This window comes from Strix uralensis, chromosome 10, assembly GCF_047716275.1.
Source record: "Strix uralensis isolate ZFMK-TIS-50842 chromosome 10, bStrUra1, whole genome shotgun sequence".
NCBI lineage: Eukaryota > Metazoa > Chordata > Aves > Strigiformes > Strigidae > Strix > Strix uralensis.
In genome coordinates, this window is record NC_133981.1 from 17,712,932 (window position 1) to 17,733,057 (window position 20,126).

General features: G+C 55.4%; 1 protein-coding gene across 3 annotated transcripts in view; it reads left to right on the plus strand.

Moving 5' to 3' along the window:
- Window positions 1-18,369, plus strand: part of TWF2 (twinfilin actin binding protein 2) — a 26,047-nt gene extending 7,678 nt beyond the window's left edge. For all 3 annotated transcript variants that reach the window (XM_074879455.1, XM_074879454.1, XM_074879456.1), the window contains 8 exons: window positions 3,269-3,346; window positions 7,623-7,801; window positions 9,543-9,638; window positions 10,457-10,561; window positions 15,843-15,968; window positions 16,064-16,214; window positions 16,642-16,763; window positions 16,943-18,369. In XM_074879455.1, the coding sequence (XP_074735556.1) occupies window positions 3,269-3,346; window positions 7,623-7,801; window positions 9,543-9,638; window positions 10,457-10,561; window positions 15,843-15,968; window positions 16,064-16,214; window positions 16,642-16,763; window positions 16,943-17,110 (1,025 nt within the window). In that variant the 3' untranslated portion in view covers window positions 17,111-18,369. The remainder of the gene's footprint in view (window positions 1-3,268; window positions 3,347-7,622; window positions 7,802-9,542; window positions 9,639-10,456; window positions 10,562-15,842; window positions 15,969-16,063; window positions 16,215-16,641; window positions 16,764-16,942) is intronic.
- The last annotated feature ends 1,757 nt before the right edge of the window (window positions 18,370-20,126 follow it).

Consider the following 20,126-nt stretch of genomic DNA (forward strand, 5'->3'; position numbering starts at 1 on the left):
CTTTCCTCTTCCTCCCTTGTAGCTGATGCTATAGAAACATCCAATACCGATGTTACTCTCTCCTAATTTGGCAGTGCAATAGGAATCGCTGATGCATAGTGCTTATTAGGAGCTTTTGTCTCCTGCGTGAGGGTTCCTGGGTGTATAAATGTCTTTTTCTCCTCCTCTTCCGCCTCGTGTGTTTGCAATAACCACAGATGCTGCCGGAAGGAAACAGTCACTCTCAGCAGTGAAAGGAGCTAAAAATATCAGAGCATCCTTGGGTGGGAACGGAGGGAGCGAGCTGAGCTCCCAGCTGGCGCTGGGAGAGGGTGAAAGTCTGCGCTGGGAGCTGGAAGAGCCATGTGCCTCAATGCTGATGGAGGGCGAAGAGGTTTGCTCGTGCTGGGATTACGCCAGCAAACCTCTGTATGTCCCCTAAAATGCTATTAAGGACTAAAGTGCCTTTGCTGGGGTGTCTCTGTGCCTGTTCCCGCGGGGTCCTGCTGGGTGGCGTCTCTGGGTTTGTATGGGAGCGCTGCTGTTTGCAGGGTACCAGCCTGGGAGCTCTTTCTGTGCCTCTTCTCTCGGGGGGAGGGGAAGCCACCAGGACCTCTGATCAGGACAGACTTCCAGCTGGTGGAACAGATGCATCTCAGATGTATCACTTGGGGGGGGACAGGCAGGAGTTCCCCGGGGGCTCTCCAGGACATGTCTGTCCACCTCTCTGCCTGCATTATCATTGGTGTTTGTGCGTGGGGACAAATCCACGCCCACCCGCTCCTTCTCCCTCGGGGCTGGGGGAGCTGTGGGCAGTGCCCTAGCCCAGGGTCAGCCTCCAGGGAAGAGGACACTGGCATGTGACAGTCGGTGGCCCCACCATGTCTCTTGGGCAGGTGATGGGTAACATCGAGGCTCCTCCTGTGGCGATGCTGGGGGCTGCACCGAAGGGTGGCACCCACTGCCAGTGGGACTGAAGCAGAATGGATGTGGCTGTTGGTGCCGGGGGATGGCTTGTCCAGCCACTGCATCTTTCGGCTGATGTAGGGGTGGCTTTCTTTGCAAAGTGGCTTGACCGTGGATGCTCTCAGGCTCCAGAGCCCAAAGCAGGGCTCCTTCCTGCTGCGGGCTGCTCCGGCACGGTGATCAGCAAGGGACAGGCGGTGTGACAAAGCACCAGGAGGGCTGGGCTGCTGACAGTGACTCCAAGCACAGATCCTGGCGTGGGCTAAGGGGTGTCTGCCTGGGTCTCTAGTCTTTGTAACACCAGTTTCTTTAGTATTTCTAACAAGCGTAATGCTGCTTGTGACTTTGAACTCACAGGACCCCCTTGGCTGTGCAGCTGCATCTAGGAAGGGGCTCAGGCGTGTAATCAAAGGGGCTTTCTGGGGGATCCAGGCTAGGAGATGCTGGGCACTCCCTGCACTGGTAGATACTCCCTGTCGTGGGGCTTGGCCCCTCCAGGCCACATCTCTTGGGCATTGCCTTTGCACATAGCATGTCCTGGGTGGGACCGTGTCACAGTTTGAGCCCAAAGGGCAACTGAGCACCACACAGCCACAGGGTAACTGAGCACCACACAGCCACCCCCTCACTCCTTCCCCCTCAGGAATGGGGAGGAGAAAATACAACAAAAGGCTCCAGAATCAAGATAAGGACAGGGAGGGATGACTCACCCATTATGGTCACAGGCAGAAGACAGACTTGTTTGGGGAAGACAAAGAACATCAATTTAATTTAAACAGCACCACCACCATTTAATTTACCAATCAGAGTAGGAGAGTGAGAACCACATCTTAAAAACACCTTCCCCCCACTCCTTCCTTCTTCCTGGTCTCAGCTTTGCTCCTGATTTCTCTCCCTCCTCTCTGCCAGCAGCGCAGGGGGGCACGGGATGGGGATTGCGGTCAGTTCATCACCTGCTGTTTCTGCCACTTCTTCCTCAGGGAGAGGATTCCTCACATTCTTCCCCTGCTCTAGCGTAGGGTCCCTCCTGTGGGAGACAGTCTTCCATGAACTTCCTCTGACATGAGTCCTTCCCACGGTCTGCAGCTCTTCACGAACTCCTCCGGTGTGGGTCCCTCCTGTGTGTTGCAATCCTCCCAGTGCCGAACTACACCAGCACGGGCTTCCCCCGGAGTCCCGGCCTTCTTCAGGCGCAGCCACCTGCTCTGGTGTGGGGTCCTCCCGGGCTGCAGGTCGGCGTCTGCTCCCCCGGTGACCCCCATGGGCTGCAGGGGGACAGCCTGCCCGCTCACCACGGGCTGCAGAGGGGGGTCTCTGCTCTGGCAGAGAGGTGTTTGTAGAGTGTTTGTAGAGGTGTCCTCCTCGCAACTCCAACTCCTCACAGATTCCCCTTCTTCAATACGTTATCACAGAGACACAGCCACTGTCTCTAATTGGCTTGGCCTTGGCCAGTGGTGGGTCCGACTTGGAGCTGGGGGAGCTTTGAGAAGCTTCTCACAGGGGGCAGCTCTGTAGCCCCCTTTCCCTGCTACCAAAACCCTGCCACACACACAAACCCAACACAGACGAGAAGCTCTGTGCTGGTGATGCTTTCAAGGTGGGCACGTTAAGCCTCCAACGCTGGCTGCGGGCTGCCCCTTCAACATCTGCTGCCTGCTGTTGCCTCCTGGTAGGATGTCGAAGACCGGTTGCTGGTGCGTGGTGCTCAGGGAGTGGGGATGTGGAGGAAGGTGGCTCCCTAAAGTACTTCCCAAAAGCCTTCTGCAACCAAAGCCCCACTGGCTCCGAAGCAAAACCTTGGGGCCATTGCCTTTCCCTTCTGCAGGGGCTCAGCTTCAACCCAGGGCCTCCAGTTTGGAGCCATGCTGGTCCCCAGCCACCTCGGGAGCAACATCCCTGCAGCGGTGTGTCACAAGCCCAAGACGTCACAGCCTGTTGGGACATCTTCCAGCCACCCCCAGATGCAATGCTGCTCTGTAAAGCGAATAACTTGTCACTTGAGCTCTCCCCGCCTGCACCGGCCAAGCCGTCGTCTAAATTTGGGTGATTATGTTCACCAAGGCCAAGTATCAAGTTCTCTGGATCACATGCGCTCCCAGCTGCTATTTAACTCTGACGCCTCAGGGAGACGCAGCACTTCGCTCCCAGCTGTTTGAGTTTTGTATTATTATTTTTATTATCATTTTTTTGGCACCAGTGATTTTATTTTTTTAATTTTTAAATTTCTGCCCTGCCAAGTGGCTTCCCTCCCTGGCCAGTCGCCAAGCAGCCCAGTGCCTGCTTTGACTGTTAAATCTGATCACAATGTTTCTGGTTCTTTCAGCCACCACAGAATTAAGGGACTTCTTTGCCAAAGCCCGAAATGGTTCAGTTCGGCTCATCAAGGTCATCATTGAGGATGGTAAGTCCAGTTTTCATGTGCTTTGATTTATGCCATGTTGGTTCTCTGTTTCGCCTCTCCTCCTTTCCTCTTTGCCGCTGTGGTGTCACCTCGTGTTTTTGGAAACCCCAAGAGAAATCCTACTGGGGCTCCCTGGCATCTGAAATACAACCCCAAAATTTGGTGCTGGTGAGCACTGAGGTGGCTCGGGGTGGGGAGCAGTGACTTTGCCAGCAGACCAATATGGGTGTCTGGGATCAGTGCTGTGCTCTGGGTGGCTTTTCCTGCCGCTGTGTTGGATTTTGTTATGGGGAGCACCATGAGAAGCTGCTGCGGGTGCTGTGAGACCTTGGTCAGGGACGATGCGCAGCATCTTCCTCCTTAGACGTGGCATCCCACACCAGGCAAGGAGATGCTCGGGGCAGCGGTGGGCAGGGGGTTGCTCCTTCATGCAGGGCTTGGCACAGGGCCCCGATTGTATCCTGCAAGGGATGCTGTGCTCTGAAACCCAGCCCGTCCCAGCACCTGCTTCTGGGCATGGGGCTGCCCCTAGCCCAGTTTGCAGGCTGGCACCAAACTGCCTGCGTTTGCCCCATGGAAAGGTGCCTTTGGGTGGCCTCTACATCTATCAAACAAACAACCAGAGCAAAGCACTGATTGAATGTCCCAGCGGGGAGCCTCCGTGGTGTAGGTTTTCCATCACCTCAGCCTCATACAGTTGCATATGAATGACTTGTTTCTCATGGCAGCAGGAACGTTAATGCCCTGCCAAGCTGCCATCACCACCTCCCTTGGGTGGGCCACCAGGACCATGCTGCAAACACCATGGTGGATGTGGTTGTAAGGAGCCTGTGGTCGTAAGGAGCCCATGGTGGCTTTGGAGGGGCTGTGAAGACCCATTTGGAAGAGCAGCGTGACGCATGGGACACATCGGCAGGGCCACTGCAAGGTTCATCGGTGCTGGCTTTGTCCTCGGCGAGATCTGCCTGTGTTGGGATATGATATCTGCGTTCTTTCTTCAGAGCATCTTTGACAGCAATGTTGCTCTCTTGGCTTCTTTTTCTTTTTAAAAATGGGAATCAGGTTTGCGTTAGGATAAGTCATGGATGTCCCTAAACCTGGACTTAGGGTGCTAGGGCTTGTGCCACTGGCTTTGGATTGTGATTGGTGACACCAGCAAGGAAGACTTTTTACCATCAATGGAAACCACATCCCACCATCTCTACTTGGGCTGAATGGGACGTATTTATCTGTCTGATGTGTTGGTGGCAGCAGCTGCTTCATGGACTAACCTCACTTGGCAGTGCTTTGTGCTTCCCAGGCCGGCTCTCCCACCCTGCTCTGGCTCCTTTCCCCTGGCCTGGACCAGCCATGGCAGTGGGCAGCTCTGGAAGAGCTTGGGTGTCTGCAGAAGCCTCTGAGATGTGTCAGAGCCTGAGGCTCCCATGGGGAGGCAGGTGGAAGGAGGAGAGCCAGGAGCATCTCTGAGCTGAAGGGCTTGGTCTGCTGGGGACAAGGTGGTGGTGGCCCCACCAGCCTGGCTCAGGGACCTCGTCTGTCCTCCCGTGTGACTTGTCTCAAGTTGCTTGGTCCCTCTGGGCCACTACTCTTTTCTGTAACACAGGAGGCATCAGCCTGCTGCTACCCGCCAGAGAAGGACCCTCAGGCAGTAATGAGCGGCCAGACAGATGTCATAGCTGGACAGATGGACTTGAGCACACTGATCTTGGAAGGGATGTGTCCCAAATGGCTGGGGAGAACATGCCAGCTGCCCTGCCTACACAGGGGGAGTGGAAGAGGAGCCTCCAGCCCTGCTCAGTGGCTTGCAGAGGACCTTCTGCCCTACCGGCCTTGGGACATGTTGGAGCAGACAACTGCGGGTGGAAGGAGAGGAAGATGTTGCAAGGAGCCTTACGGCAGATGCTCTGTGTCCAGGCATCCCCAGGAGAGCAGCTATGGCTGAGCAACCTTTTGGGAGCTCTTTGAGCTGATGTTACCTTTAGGGGCGGGCCAGGAGAAGCCATGGTTGGATGAAGGTGTGTGCTGGAGGAGCAGGCTGTGTACTGAGGCTCAGCAATGCTTTCCTGGCATGAGAAATACTTGTGGTCCAACGTGGTTTTAGGTGATGCTCTACTTGCTGTCAGCAGGTTTTTGGACAAGGTTGGCTTTGTGGTCCTCCCGATTGGGTGTGTTTCTTTGCACATAGGTGATGTTGTGCACTGAGCTTTGCAGGCTCCCGGCTCCTGCGCTGTCCTGCTGCGGTGCCTGCCAGAGCTGCAGGCAGGGCTGCCTTCTACGGGCATTTGGGAGCAAGGCAGCCTGCCTTCAGCTGAGTGCTGAGGGCACCTCGAGGGCCAGAAATGCTCCCAGCCACCCTTTTTCCAGCAGCAGCGCCCTACAGAAATGGAGCCTGAAATAGCTGGTGCTGATGATTATGCTTCGTCAAAAGGCAGCTGCTCTGGATTTCCCTTTCCCGATGCTTCCCGAGGTGGAAAATTTGACCCTGAATGGGTTGAACTGAACTGCAGAGAGCCTGATGGGACGCAGGGGAATAAGCAGAGCGGCAGAAGCTGCTCCTCCAGTCCAGGGGAAAGCTGGAGGCTGCTGACTCATGGCAGCACGGGATCCGGCTTGGGCGCAGCCCGGGAATAGCCTGGAATGATTCAGCACTGATTGATTGCCTCGTGCGTGAGGTGTCAGGATATTTGGCAGACAGAGGCACCCGTGAGCTGCCGGTGGGTTTGGCTGGGTGAAATTCCTTGCAGTCTCTTTGGGATCCCAGGTCTTTGCAGTACACAAATCCATTTGCAGGGCTTTATGTTTATTTTAGGGGTACATTGAGGTTTTTATGCTTCTCTTCATCAAAACAGGTAGTTTTGCTGAAGGTAAAGTTATTTTCAGCACCCTTTTTGTCTGCTGTCCTTGTTACTGTACCAGTAGCATGTGCCCCTTGTGCACAAATAACAATGCATTCAGCAAATGCCATGGCAGGGCGGCACTGGGCAGGGGAGGGCTACGCTGCTGTCAGTGGGGAAATGCCCTGCTCGGATGGAAAGGGTGGGTGAGAGTAACTCATCTCAAACCCTTTATTCCTCAACTATTTTCCTTAAAAGCTTTCCTGCCATGAGCTTCAGAGCTGCTGAGCTGGATGGGGGGGAAGAGGGTTGGAAAAGGAACCAAAGACAAGGGGCTTCCTGGCTCCTGATGGGCAGCGGGGCTGTGGGCAGAGGTCCAGGCAGGGCACGTGCCAGGCTGAGCATCCCCTCAAGTGCCAACTGTCCAAGGCCCCAACTTATTTTGCTTTGGCACCTCTGGATTTTCCTACATCTTGTTCTGTGTCCTGACATCATCTCCCAGACCTTTCTGCATCTAAAATGGAATAAAAATACAGGTTGTTTTCCAGCAACCTACAATGATTGTCTCCAGTGGTGTTGCTTTTCCATCTGGCCATCCCAAAGCTTGGTTTGACCCTCACAGGGTGGGGTTTCATGTTCATATAATGCCTGCACCAGTGTTTAAATCTCAGCTGCCTGGCTCCTGGGGCTCCCAGCCCCACTGCTGCTTGCATAGCAGCTGAAAAAAAGACCGTCCAGATACTTGAGATGCAACCAAGTGTGTGAAATATGTAGATCTCTTCCAGAGGCTGGGGCTCTCCTGGCAGCATGGTCCCCCCTCAGGCTGGGGTCTCTGGGATATCCTCAGTCCCTGCGGGCATGGGCTTCGGGTATTCCCTCTGAATTTCACCCCTCTGAGGTTATGGCAAATCCGATGAGAGCAACCTGGGCTCATTGTCCTGGCTTTTGCAATGGGACCTTTATTTTTCTCAGTGCCCCAAATGTAGGATGTAGGTTGATTCCTTGTGTTCCTGGTGAGGTCTTTTAGTGCCCCTAGAGCTTGTCCAGGTGGGATGGAGGAGGTCTCATGTTCCCCTGTGAGCAACGAGGGTTGGTTGGGGTCTACACAGCTGGAGGGAGAAGAGTGGAAGGAGGCTACAGATGGTCACCAGTGAGGAGCCCATGGGAGTGGAGGAGATGGTTGGACAGGAGGCAGCAGGATGCTGGCAGAAAACCAGCCCCTCCATGGTGGTTGCAGCCCCGATGGCATCCCGCGGTGGGGTCACCAGTGGGGGTGTACACTCCTGCACATGGTTGGAGGCCTTAATTTGTTTTTCTGCAGGATGGCACCGTTGTCAGTGCTGGAGCTGTGGCAAGCCCTTAGCCGAGCTGCCTCATGGTCCTGCAAGGTGAGCTAAGCCTTGCCTTCAGCTAACACCACCTTTTCCGTCTTCTCTTTCCAGAACAGCTCGTGCTGGGAGCCCACAAAGAGCTGTCCCGACGCTGGGACGCTGACTATGATGCCTTCGTGCTGCCTTTGCTGGACGAGCAGCAGCCGTGCTACGTGCTGTACCGCCTGGACAGCCAGAACGCCCAGGGCTATGAGTGGCTCTTCATCTCCTGGTCCCCCGACAGCTCCCCGGTGAGCAGCCACCGGGCTCTGGGGGGTGGTGATGGAGGGTGGAGGTGATGCTGGCCAGGCTGAGTTGGCACTGGGGCTCAGGAGGAGCATCCACACTCTCCATTGCTGTGCCTGGGTTAAGAAGTGGAGACTGCTTTGGGAATGGGGGAATTTTTTAAGATACAGCGGGACTGTGTCTCTGTCCTCTTTGCAGCGCTGTGAGGAGGAGGAGGAAGGTCTGGGGTGTAGGGAGGGGAGCAGTACAGACCACGGGGACGGAGACGTCCCACCATGGCTCTGGCCAAAAGCGTCACTGGGAAGAGCTGGTGCTGGCACCGATGTGCCTGGCCCTGCATCCAGCCCGGCCCCGCTCCACTCGAGGGCTGGCGCAGAGCGGCTGCTGGCCCACCTCCAGGCCCAGCTCCAAAATCAGCCTTAAAAAGGGCCGGGCAGGCTGGCGCTCTCAGAACTGCGTGTAGCCAGGCCGGCACTGGCACCTGCTGGGCTGGTGGGGGGGGTTGGAGTGGGCGCAAAAGGGCCAGTTGAGGAGAGATGGCTTTGGAGGATTTCAGTGGTACAGCTTGGAAAATGTCATTGTGCTGAACACACCTCCGTAACGGGCTTTCAGCGGGACTGAGATTCACTGCTGTGTTAACATATGTGCCTGTCACATACATACACATATATGGTTTTTTATATATATATATTTTATATAATGTATTTTATATATGATATATATTATATATAATATATATTATATATTTTATATATTATATATATAATATATATTTTATATAATCTATATGCTGTATAGATTTGCTGCCGTGTTAATATATACACTTGTCATATATAAAAATATTTCTTATATATAATAACAGCATTGTTAATATTGCTATATATGAAATATATACATTATATATGATAATATTGTTGTATATAACTATTTCAATATATAACTATATATTATATATAATATATAATAATAACATATATTTGTCATATATATAACAAACACATGTTGTTATTATTTTATTATTATATATAACACACGCATATAAAAAAGACCCTCTGCAGTTTGTTGAGGTATCTAACAAATATATATTATTATATATGCACACACATATGTATACACACACATATATATACAATTATAATAATATATACTTTTATATGTGTGTATACACATACATGTGTACATGTACATATATGTGTACATATATATAATAATATATCATAATAATAGATATTTTTAATATATATCTCTCTCAATAAACTGTGGAAGGCCTTACTGCAAGGGTGGGGCACCAAGGAGCATTTCCAAAAGCTTTTCCCTGGGTTTTGCAGAAGAATGATGCAGAAGAAGTGCCAAAAGTCCCTTCTAGGCAACTCCAGCGATATTTGCACCTCCTCTTACCCAGGGGGGTGAGGAATGATGTGCTGGAGCTCAGGAACGGGAAAGCAAAGCACAGAATAAGCCGGCAGATCACGGGCAGTGCTTGGCAAGGCTGCACTGAGCGCGGGCGGTCCTGGAAATAGCGCTGATGGGTTTTCCTGGCTGCTCCCTGCCTGGAGATGCTGCGGTTAGAAGTCAGCCTGGATAGAAACCAGGTGGTTGCTCCCAGGGAGGGCTGAGGTTTGCGGAGCCGGTAGCGGGACGGTGACCGCGAGCATCAAGCACCTCTTGCGCGGAGGTGCTGCTCTCTGGCCCCGCCGTGCAGGACGCTCCTCTCTGACGGCGCTGGCTGCCTCCCTCCTCGTGCAGGTCCGGCTGAAGATGCTGTACGCCGCCACCAGAGCCACGGTGAAGAAGGAGTTTGGCGGGGGGCACATAAAGGATGAGATGTTTGGAACTGTGAAGGTACGGTGGTGGTTTCTGGGCAGCCTTTTGGGTTCAACGCTGGAGCCTAACCCAGGCTCAGCGCCAAAGCCGAGCGAGATGGGGGATGCTGGTATTTGCAGAGGACAGCATGGAGCTTTGTCCTCCGTGCAGCTTTAGTCTCCCCAGTGGCTGCTGCCACTTTCTCATGCCTGCACAGCTGTAGTCATACTGTGACAGAGACAGTGGAAGAGGTGGGAGAAAGGCTCGGAAGACATCCAGAGCTTTACTCTGAGCTGGAGAAGAAGCGCCAGGCGGTGGCAGTGTCGCTCCAGCAGCGAGAGCTGCTGCCCTGCCGGGGTCAGCCGGCTGCCTTGGCAGCAGGTTTCTCCTCTTCCGTGGGCTTTTCCATGGGCAGAGGTAGCTGCACAGCCAGGACCTTGCTCCTTGCCGGGGCTTCTGGTGCCGATGGGAGCCAGGGAGCATCCCCAGCAGCTGCCCTCCTGCTCTGGTGCCCCTCTCTGCTGCTCTTGGGCCGTGGTCTCTGCCTTTCCCTCTTGCTTTGGTGCTCACAAGCTCTGTTAATTGGCCAGAGGAGCCGCACTGCTGCGGCCACGGGTGTCTGGGAAGGGGCAGGGTGGTCTGAATAGGCACAGGCAGTCAACAGGCACTGTTTAAAATCGAGCGTGGGATTTGCACGGAGGCATCCAAGAGTGCTGCTCAGGTTGATCCTCCTGGTAAGGAGAGAGCCTGATACCCGCTGGGTTGCTCAGACATAGCCTTAAGGCTGGGGGTGCATCCAGCCTTGCAGCAATAACCACCCCTGACACTTCCCCCCGTCCCTGTCCCTCTGTCTGCAGGAGGACGTGTCCCTGAGCGGGTACCAAAAGCACGTGTCCTCCTGCTCCGCCCCGGCCCCGCTGACCGCAGCCGAGCAGGAGCTCCAGCAGATCCGCATCAACGAGGTGGGTGTCCACCAGCCGGGGAGAAGGAGCCCGAGACCCTCGGGGTACACAGAGATGTGGGATGACGGGGTGTGTTTGCTGCTGGAGGTGTGGGAGCGAGCATCCGAGCATCCAGCTGGAAGGGATGGCTCATTTTTACTGCACTCTCTTGTACCTCTGCAGTTTAACCCATTCCTGCCCTTGCTGAGTTGGACCAAGCATCCTCACGGTCAAATTGGTGGTGTAAAGAGGAACTTAACAGACTTTTTTTTTTTTTTCTTTCCTTGCTAGGACATGAGCTCAGAGCTCCATTTTGCTTGCTGTAATTGGCAATCAGAAGATGGTTTGAGGCTGAAAACAGGCAGCAGTCTCTAACCTCTAGGTATCGGGGCAAAGCCAGAGCTGTGTCTGAGTTTGCGGGGGAAGCAGGAAGAATTCAGGCTTGTCTTTGGGCTGCAGCAGCCTCCTTTCCCATACTCTTCCTCTGTGGCTATAAATATGAGGGATGTTGTCTGAAGAAATACGGATCTTAGCCTAAATTTGGGGGCTGATGTGCTGGAAGAAGATGTGGAAGTGGTGCAGGGTAGGGTTGGGAGCAGACAAGGCTGTAACGCCATCGTCTCCCCACCAACATCTCACAGCACTCATGCCAACCTCTGTGGTGCTGTGAAATGCTGAGGCAGGGGAGGGGATCAGCTTGCTGACTGGGCAGACCACCTGGAAGCAGGAATTTGTTGGGGTGGGAGGATTTCACTTGGATACTGTGGAAAACCTTCATCTCTAGAGGAGCATCCCTCTCTCTTCTGCCTGTGCTGGGGCTGTGGGGCTCATGGTTGGGTCAGGACATGCCTGGGAGATGTGAAGCCAATCAGCCTGATGGCATTAATTAATCATAAAGATGAGTTAGGAGGTTTCCACCTGCCAAAGCAGGTCTGGGGGTGACAGAGTTGGGGGGTGTTTGGGAGATGCCACCATGGGGTGATCTCCACTGCAGGGGTCTCCGCACAGTTATCCCAGCTCCCAGCCTGGAGGGAGGGTTTGTGCTGGAGGATCCAAGGTGATGCCCACGGTTGGAGGAGAGATGCTGATGGTGACTCTGCAGCTTGTTTGGCACCTTTGGGCATTGTGCCATCGCCTTGGCTGGCCAGTGCTACAGGATGAAGTAGTTTGGGGGGTTTTTTGGCTGTGTCTTGTAGGATCATGTGACCCAGGTAAGTGGTGCTGTGGTGCTTCTGGGTGATCTGCCATGCTCTGTTTCCTACCCTTGCCTTTCTGAGACACAGCTCCCGGGGGAAGGTGCTGCTGCTGTTTGATTTGGTTGGGGGTTATTTTAAAGTATGCTGTCCCCTGTGTCAGCCTGAGCTATAGGGAGTGGTCATCAGAATTTAGAAAGAGAGGAAAATGGATATATTTTTGCCTGTGGACTTAAAGGTGGGAAGCAGCCAAGCACTGGGTGCACTGAAGGGTCTCTGTGTTGGTTCAGGGACTGCCCCCACTTGTTCCTGGGCACAGAGCAGGAGACGGTGGGAGCTACGGCTCGGGTGCTGGGTGCCATGCTCACCTCCCCAGGGCGGGGAAACTCGAGACACTCAGTAAATGCAGCTTTGAGCGAATTTCTGGAGCCATGCAAAGCAGAGGGCTTTGATCAAGAGGGGCTATCTGGGAGCAGCTCTCAACCTGTAGCACCCCGCCCAGCACAGCGATGCCTCCAGCCTTGCATGTTGCCTACAGGCTTACAGGGTCCTTGCACCTGTGTGCACACTGTGCACAGGCTGTGGGGGCCTCGCACATGCGTGTACATTCATTTGGGGGAGCAGATCCAGTGTGTGGGAGCGAGCAGTCAGGGCTGGCAGTGACCTGGGAAGCAGCCCCTGGGCAAGCCCTGACCTCAGCACTTCTGCATGTCTGTCCATGCCCCTGCTAGCCATTCAGAACCCCGTGTGTCTCCCTGGGTTCAACCAATCCATTAGGATTTTGGAAATAACACGAGGAACACTGTTTCTTGAAAAGCCACCAGCTTGTAAGTGTTTTGCTTGCCCCTTGCCTGGAACTGCTGCTGGTGGTGCAGCTGTCCTCTCCTCTGATGCCATTGATGCACAACCCTCTGGGATGCCAACCTGGTTTGCAGTCTTCACTCCCAAAGGTGTCTGCATTTCTGGGCTGGCAGAAGCTCCCTGGGACCATCCTCAACCACTAGATGAGAGCAGAGAAGGGGTGGGAGGGGAAGGGCAGCAGCAAAGCAGGAGGGGGGAGGTGATGGCTGCATGGCAGCAGCTTCAGGGCAGACACAGTGGCCTTTTACACTGAGGTAGGGAGGACTCAGGTTTGCACATCCCCTGGGAGGGTGCCCAGCCTTTGGTAAAGTAGATTTTAGGCTGCGTGAGCCAAACTTCCCCTGTGGTTTGAGGATTGCATGGACAGAGGCAATGTCGTGAGCTACCCTCCTTGACAGCTGGGTGGGAGCTTGCAAAAATTTGCCATTTGCCATTAAAATATATATATTTAAATAGCTGGAAAATGCGTCACCGGCTTTACTGAGCTGGAAGTTGTCAGCAGACCGTGGGCTAAGAAATGGCTTTGAGTTTGGCATTGAGCTACCTTAACACCCACGACTGGGAAGTCTTTTTAGAAGCATCACAGGCTCAGAAACACAGAGGGGAGCCAGGCATATTGCATCGATAGGGCCTCGGCGGGGAGGAAGGCAGCTTTGAACCTGGGGGATGAGGCAGAAGGATTAAGAGGAATTAAAGGTGGCCGTGCCATTGCAGAGTGTAAGGGGGTGCCATTTGTACCTGCCCCACAGTTGGTGGGTGGATAGAGTGGAGGTGTTGCCAGAACCACCCCCCCACAAAAGGTTTCACCATAAGACAGAGAAATGCTCATTAGCCAAGGTCAGCACCATGCTGGCAGTGAGGAAAGGGGCGGGGGGGGAAACTAACCTAAAGAAAAGGAGATAATACAACCCCCCAACCAAGTCTGCTGCTGGCAGGGCTGGGGCTGGGGGAATGGGATGTGGCACATGCTCAGCCATCCCATGCACAGCTCTGGGGCTGTGCCCTGGTGGGTGTTTCAGTGAGCCAGTTTTTAATGTTTTTGAGAAAGGAAGGAGTAGACAATACAGAGGTATGTGGGGGAGTTGATGTGCTAGGACAACTTTCCACCTCTTGGGATTTTTGGACTTCAGCATGCTTTGTGTCGCAGCTTGAGGTCTCTCTGGTCCCGCTATAACCCTCCCAGCCTCTTTGCATTTACAGGGGAGAAAGATGAGGATGTGGAGGTGTTGGCGGTGGTAATGTCCTCGTGCTGCACCTCTCTGCAGAGTAGGACCAGGCGAGCTTGTGTGCACCCTCTGAATCCCTGCGCGCTTGCCCTCGGGCCCTTGCTGGTGCCACGTCACCCCGGGGGATGGTAGGACAGCAGAGCTTGGAGGTCAGTTGGACCTCTTGCCCACGCAGCACCGGACAACCTTTGAGCAATTATTTCCCGAGAGCTGAGCATTCACACTGTGTTCATCCTCCAGCATGCTTGGCATAGACAGACGCTTGGGCATTTTTTTCCCAAAAAAATTTTAGTATATGCTATTTGGTGGAGGATAGTCCAAAATCTATTGCTGCAACTGCTGGAACTCCTACAGATCCTTTCTTGGAGCCGTAACTCCTCCAGACCCTGGGCTGGGGCCACCTTGGCTGGGGAGCCGTCAGGAGATGGGGCAGGGATGGGCTCTGTGCAGGGATGTCGGCAGAGATACTGCGTGTGGGGCTGCCAGGGCTCGGGGCTGGGGCTCTCCCTCCTGCTCCTTCCCAGCGCTGATGACTCCCATGTCATTTTTTGCTGTGCTCCCTGCCCGTGCCGCCAGGACCTGCCTTCCCTGGCCTCCAGCAGAGAGATGGTATGCCTCCATCCTCCCGGCATGTCCGTGTGTCCCCCACCCCTTCTCGTTTCACACGAGACCCCTCCCTCTGTCCCTGCGCGGGATGCCATTGATGGTGTGTCTCCTCTCCCCACGCTCGCAGGATTCCTGTTCCCAGGACTCGAGTACCGAGATGGTAGGCTGCTCTTGCCTGCTTGATGCCCAGTTTTTCCTTCTCCCGGTGCTGTTTTTCTGCATGCTGTGCTCCGGGCACCCGGGTCCATCATCTCCCCGGGGTGTGGGTACTGCGCAGGGCTGCTCTAACGAAGGGCAGCCTTGTAACGAGATCTGCTTTGGCGCTGCCGAGCTGGTTTTGAGATGTGAGCTAAAACTCTTGCGTTTCTCTTGGCATGCCTTGATTTTTCTTCCTTTTCTCTATCAGGGGAGGGAAAAGAAGAAGAATAAAAAAAAAAAAGGTTGGACTGTCCCCAAACCGATCCCAAAGTAAAGGGACCCATGCTCACTGCAGAGCACCTGGGTTAGCATTGCTGGACTGTTTACCTGGGGTGGGGGTCTTGAGGTGGGATGGGCTCCTCCGCCGTCGGGGTGACGCCGTCTCCCTGTATTCTGTGGCAGATGGTGGGGGGCTGTTGCTGCTGCCCATCGCTGGTAGAGTACCCCGGCCCCGAGGAGGTATGCCACACCGGCCGCGTCCTGCCCCCCCCTTCCCCACTGCCGGCCCACAGCACCCTCCAGTCCCGGTCAGGGATCCCCCATTGTGGCTGGATGGAGGCACCTGGGGTGATGTGATTCTCTGCAATCTCTTTCTCTTCCCTGTTTGAAGTGGGCTTTGGTCTCCTGGACTAAGGGGTTTGCTTGGGGTACGGGCAGCAGCCTCTGCCTTGCAGGGGTTGTGGGGAAAACAGCAGCCGAGATCTTTCTGAGCTGTGGATCTCCAATTCCCCAGCTCCAACGTCGGAGGGAATGCCTGTCTGCTGCAGTTAAATCCACCGAGGAGGGGCTTGCCCTCCCCGCCAGTGGAGACCCGTGCAGCTGAACACTGTGATTTTAGGGCTCCCCCCATCACCTGCAGGTTCAGGTCAGAGATGATTGGAGATGGACATGTGCCAGTGTTGGTCACAGCATCCCTGCCAGGGACTTGCTGGGAAACATCAGTTTTATGCTGGTCTTTGCTGGGAGTGAAGCAGGGGGGCGCAGGGGTGCATGGCTGGGGCCGGGTGGTCCCCCGGCGTGGCAGTACGGTGACAAGCATCACTGCCCCAAGCCTGGCTGACTTTCAGTGGTTTAATGCCATGGCCTCTGTGAGCCAGGTGTCAGGCAGCTCCTTGGATGAGAAGCCTTTTGCTGTGGCACTGGCCGGTTTTCCTTTCTCTCCCTTCCTCATCCTTTGCTGGTCTCTACCCTGACGCTCGGGGTGGTCTCCATCCCCAGGTGAAGACGGAGATCAGCGTGGAGAGCAAGCACCAGACCCTGCAGGGCCTGGCCTTTCCCCTGCAGTTGGATGCTCAGCAAGCCATCCAGGCGCTCAAGCAGAAGAAAATCAACTACATCCAGCTGGTAGGTCCCTCACACAGCTCCCCACACCCTGCTCCCCCTGCCTCTTGCTGTCGCCTCTCACTCCTGTCTGCTCCCCCATCCCCTCTGTCCATCAGAAGCTGGATCTGGAGCGGGAGACCATTGACCTGGTGCACACGAGCCCCACAGAGATTGCCGACCTGCCCAAGAGGATCCCTCAGGACTCGGCTCGTTATCATTTCTTCCTGTACAAGCACTCACACGAGGGAGACTACCTGGAGTCTGTTGGTGAGTGCCCTGGCACTGGGACTGCCTGGTTAGAGCCTGTGCTGGTGCCCGCTCTCCCTGGACCGTTGCTCACGTGGGGAATGAGTGGGGATGGGGTGGCAGGGCAGGGGATCTTGAGCTGGTTCCCACTTGCTGTCCTCCCACGGTGGGTGCTGGCAAGTCCTTTGGTGCCGAGAGAAGCTGCCGTGGCACAGCGCAGGGCGCTCTGGGTGCTGCCATGGTGGATTTGCGCAGCCATTGTGTTGCAGGTGTACCAGAGCCAGGGGAGATTTGGGGAGAGGTGTTGGATGGGATGGCTCGCCTTCTGTCGCTGCGTAGACTGGGACTCTCACAGCTGGAAAAGCCGTGACCGGGGTGGGATGCAGCTGCCCAGAGCTCCCTGGCCATGAGCCCGGGCAGTGCCGCAAGCCCTGCTCTCTCCTTGCAGTCTTTATCTACTCCATGCCTGGGTACAAATGCAGCATCAAGGAGCGCATGCTCTACTCCAGCTGCAAGAGCCGGTTGCTGGACACCGTGGAGCAGGAGTTTTGCCTGGAGATAGCCAAGAAGGTAAGTACGAGCCCAACCAGAGGTGATGGAGCAGAGACCCGTGCTGGGCATCTGCAAGGAGCTGTGCCACAGCCTTGGTCCAGCCCCACTGGTGGGCTCAGAGGGGAGTTGGGTGGCCCTAAGGTGGGTGTCAAGACCCCAGGGAGCTGCTAACCCCTGCTTGCCGCTCCTGGGTGCAGATCGAGATCGACGATGGAGCCGAGCTGACGGCAGAGTTCCTCTACGAGGAGGTGCACCCCAAGCAGCATGCCTTCAAGCAGGCCTTCGCCAAGCCCAAGGGGCCCGTGGGGAAGCGGGGACAGAAGCGGCTGATCAAGGGGCCGGGCGAGAACGGCGAGGACAGTTAGATCCCGCAGGACTGGGCGGTGAACGGACAGCATCCCCGCGGCGCTTCCCAGCTTCCTCTCCGCTGACCTGGGGATCTTTCCCTCCATCTCAGCCTTTTTTTTTCCCTCCCCTTCTTTTTTTCCTATTTCATTCCTTTTTTAAACATCAGGATGGCTTGTTGCACCTGGGGGCAGAGCAATGGGGAGGGTTCAGGGTTGTCAGTGTTTCTTTTCCTCACATCCCTGTGCAAGCCCCGGGGCTGCCAGCGGAGGACGGGATCAGCAGGGCCGTGTCCCCCATCTTTGCTCCTGTCCCCCCCAGGGTCACAGCCACTGCTCTCGGTGGCCCCTGGGTGACTGAAGGACATGCTCACCTGCAAGCTGCTCTATGCAAAGGGAAGGGATGGCATTGGGGGTTCCTGTTTGAAAAGAGAAAATGCTTCTTTCCCTGCTTCCCCAGCCCCCAGATTTTGCTCCCCTGTCCCGCTCTCAGTGTGCATGGCCCCTCTGCTCCAGGCCTGGAGTGATCCTGCACCCCCTCAGGGTGCGGGCAGGACCCCTCCCCGTGGGGTGGGCTTTGCTGGCAGGAGTGTGTCCCTGGGGGAAGCCAGCCAGTGTGAGGTGGAAGGTGTGTGTGTGTCCCCCACCCTGAGTCCTGAGCTCAGCCTTGCCCTGGAGAAAGGTGACTCTGCCTTTGGGTGATGTTTGCATCCCCTTTTTGAACCCCTCCAATAAGGCTTTTCCCCTCGGAGGGAGCTGTTACAGCCCTGATACAGCCCTATCCCTGTTTAGGATGGGAGCCAGGGTGATCCTGAGCCCTGGTTGTACCTCCCCTCCATGCGCCCCAGCCCCCACCATCACCCATCTGCCGGCTCTAGTCTGGGGTGGCCTCATGTCTTAAAAATCACATGGGCTACCCCAAAATCCTTGTGTGGAGAAGCATGACAGCCCCTGCGTGCCTCCCCCAGGTCCGTCCCCAGCCACCAAGGGCCATCATTGGCTCCAAGGGCCAAGCTTGGCCCTGTGATTAAGGCTTCATGGGGGGTTTGGGGGGAGAGCACCTTGCTGCTGGGTACCAGCGAGGGCTCGAGAGCCGCCACTGGGAAGATGGAGAGGGGCTGGGTGAAACCTGCCCTCTGCTTTCCTGCTGCGGCGGTGAACGTGCCGACGTTGCCTTGACCTTGGCGGAGCGGGTGGTGGAGGGGGTGGAAGCTGGGGGGAGCAGAGCACACTGTACTGAACGCTGTATTTTCTAAAGAATAAAGTATTTTTAAAACAGTCTTATGCTCTTTGGAGGTCCCCTGGGTTCCCCAGGTTTGGGCATTTAGTAGCCACAGGCACTGCTAGCTGGGAGCCCACTGTGGCCACATCCAGCCCTCACCACCCCAAGGACATTTACGCTTTAATCCCAGGGTGTGGGACAACCCTTTCATGCCCAGCAGAGGTTTTAGGAGTGCCCGGAGCTAGAGCCGACTGTGGGGAGGCAGCATCGCTGCTCAGCCCAGCTTTCCTTTTTTTAAGGGTTGGTGATAATTTTGTAAGGCTGTGACACCTTGGCCTGGGGCTGTAGTTTTCTCAGCTGGGGTGCCTTCCTGCGTGGCAAGGGGGAGGGAAAGCTGGAGGATGCTGAGCCAAGAGAAAAGTGGGGAAGGCGATGGGGTCTGCCCACATCCCAGCCTCCATCCCTCCCACTCCTTGCCCAGGGCAAGGCAGAGATTCCCAGGCTCCTGAGAGGGGAGCCAGACCCCTTATCTCCCTTGGTGGTGAGGGGGGTGAGCTGCCCTGCCAGAGCTCTTCGGCATCCAGAAAAAGACCAATACGCAAAATCTAACTCCAGCAGGGCTGTGGGGTCTGAATTTTCCAACAATGGGTCCTGATGGAGAAGCAGGGAAGCATGTCCCAGCTTGTGATGTAGCCACCAAAAGCTGCTGCCCCCCCCGCACTTGTCCAGAGGAACTCAGCTGCAGTTTGGACATAACCTTTTTTTTCCATTTATTATGGTGTCCTGAGCAGGTTTCCCAGCAGAAAGGCCCCCTGCATTCTGTGCCAGCACAGCCTGGGCCCCGAGCAAGATCTTGCAATGAGCCTGGTGGCGTTTGCACTAGGTCAGTGCTGCACTGTGTCTCAGTTTTACTTACTGTGCCCAGGGAAAGCCAGCTGTAAAACATTTAAAAAAAGTTTAATGCAAAAAAAGAACCAATCCCAAATGAGTTTCCCTTTGGCATGGAGGAGGGAAGATGCTGCTATGCACAGAGCAGCCTTAGCGCAGGAGAGCTCCCCCACATATAAATACTAATAATCCTGGGCTGACACCACTGGAGTCATTTGACAAGCTCATTCACCCTTCTCCTTCAGATCCTGCTCCCCTTCTGTGCTCGGTAATTTTTAAACTTGCCAAAATATTGAGGAGGAGTGAGGCGTGTGCCCCACTTCCCACTGTCCCCATACCCCTGCCAGCACAGCCACCCCCAGCTGAAAGACCCCCTGCCAAAGGACGTGGCTGTGGAGGGGATGGCTGGGAGCAGCCCAAGGGCTGCAGATCCCCAGCTGGGTGCCTGTCCCATCCCATCCCATCCCATCCCATCCTTCATCTTATCCCCTCCCCTCCCATCCCAATCTTCCATCCCATCCATCCCCTCCTGCCCCCCTGTCCCACCCCATCCCAACCTGTCCCCCCCATGCCATGCCACCCTCCATCCTCACCTGGCTCAGGTGTCAGCGGGCTGGGCACAGGTGCAGGCAGCACCATGCTGAGGGCAGCCCGGCCCTGCAGAGCCTGGCTCTGCACAGCCCTCCACCCCCTTGTGCCGTGGGGGCCTGAGCCCCCTCTCCTCCTGCTCACCCTTCCCATGCCTTCCTTGTCCCAGCTGCAGACCTGGTGGCCCAGGACAGGTGGCAGCTCCTGTGCGGTGGGAAGCTGAAAGCTCTGCTGCTGGAACTTGGAGGGTGAAGGTGGCTAGGAGCATGGCCAGGCAGTGGAGTCTCTGGTGTCTAGTATGAGGGTTGAGCGCAGACTGCCACCCCTCCTGCAGCACAG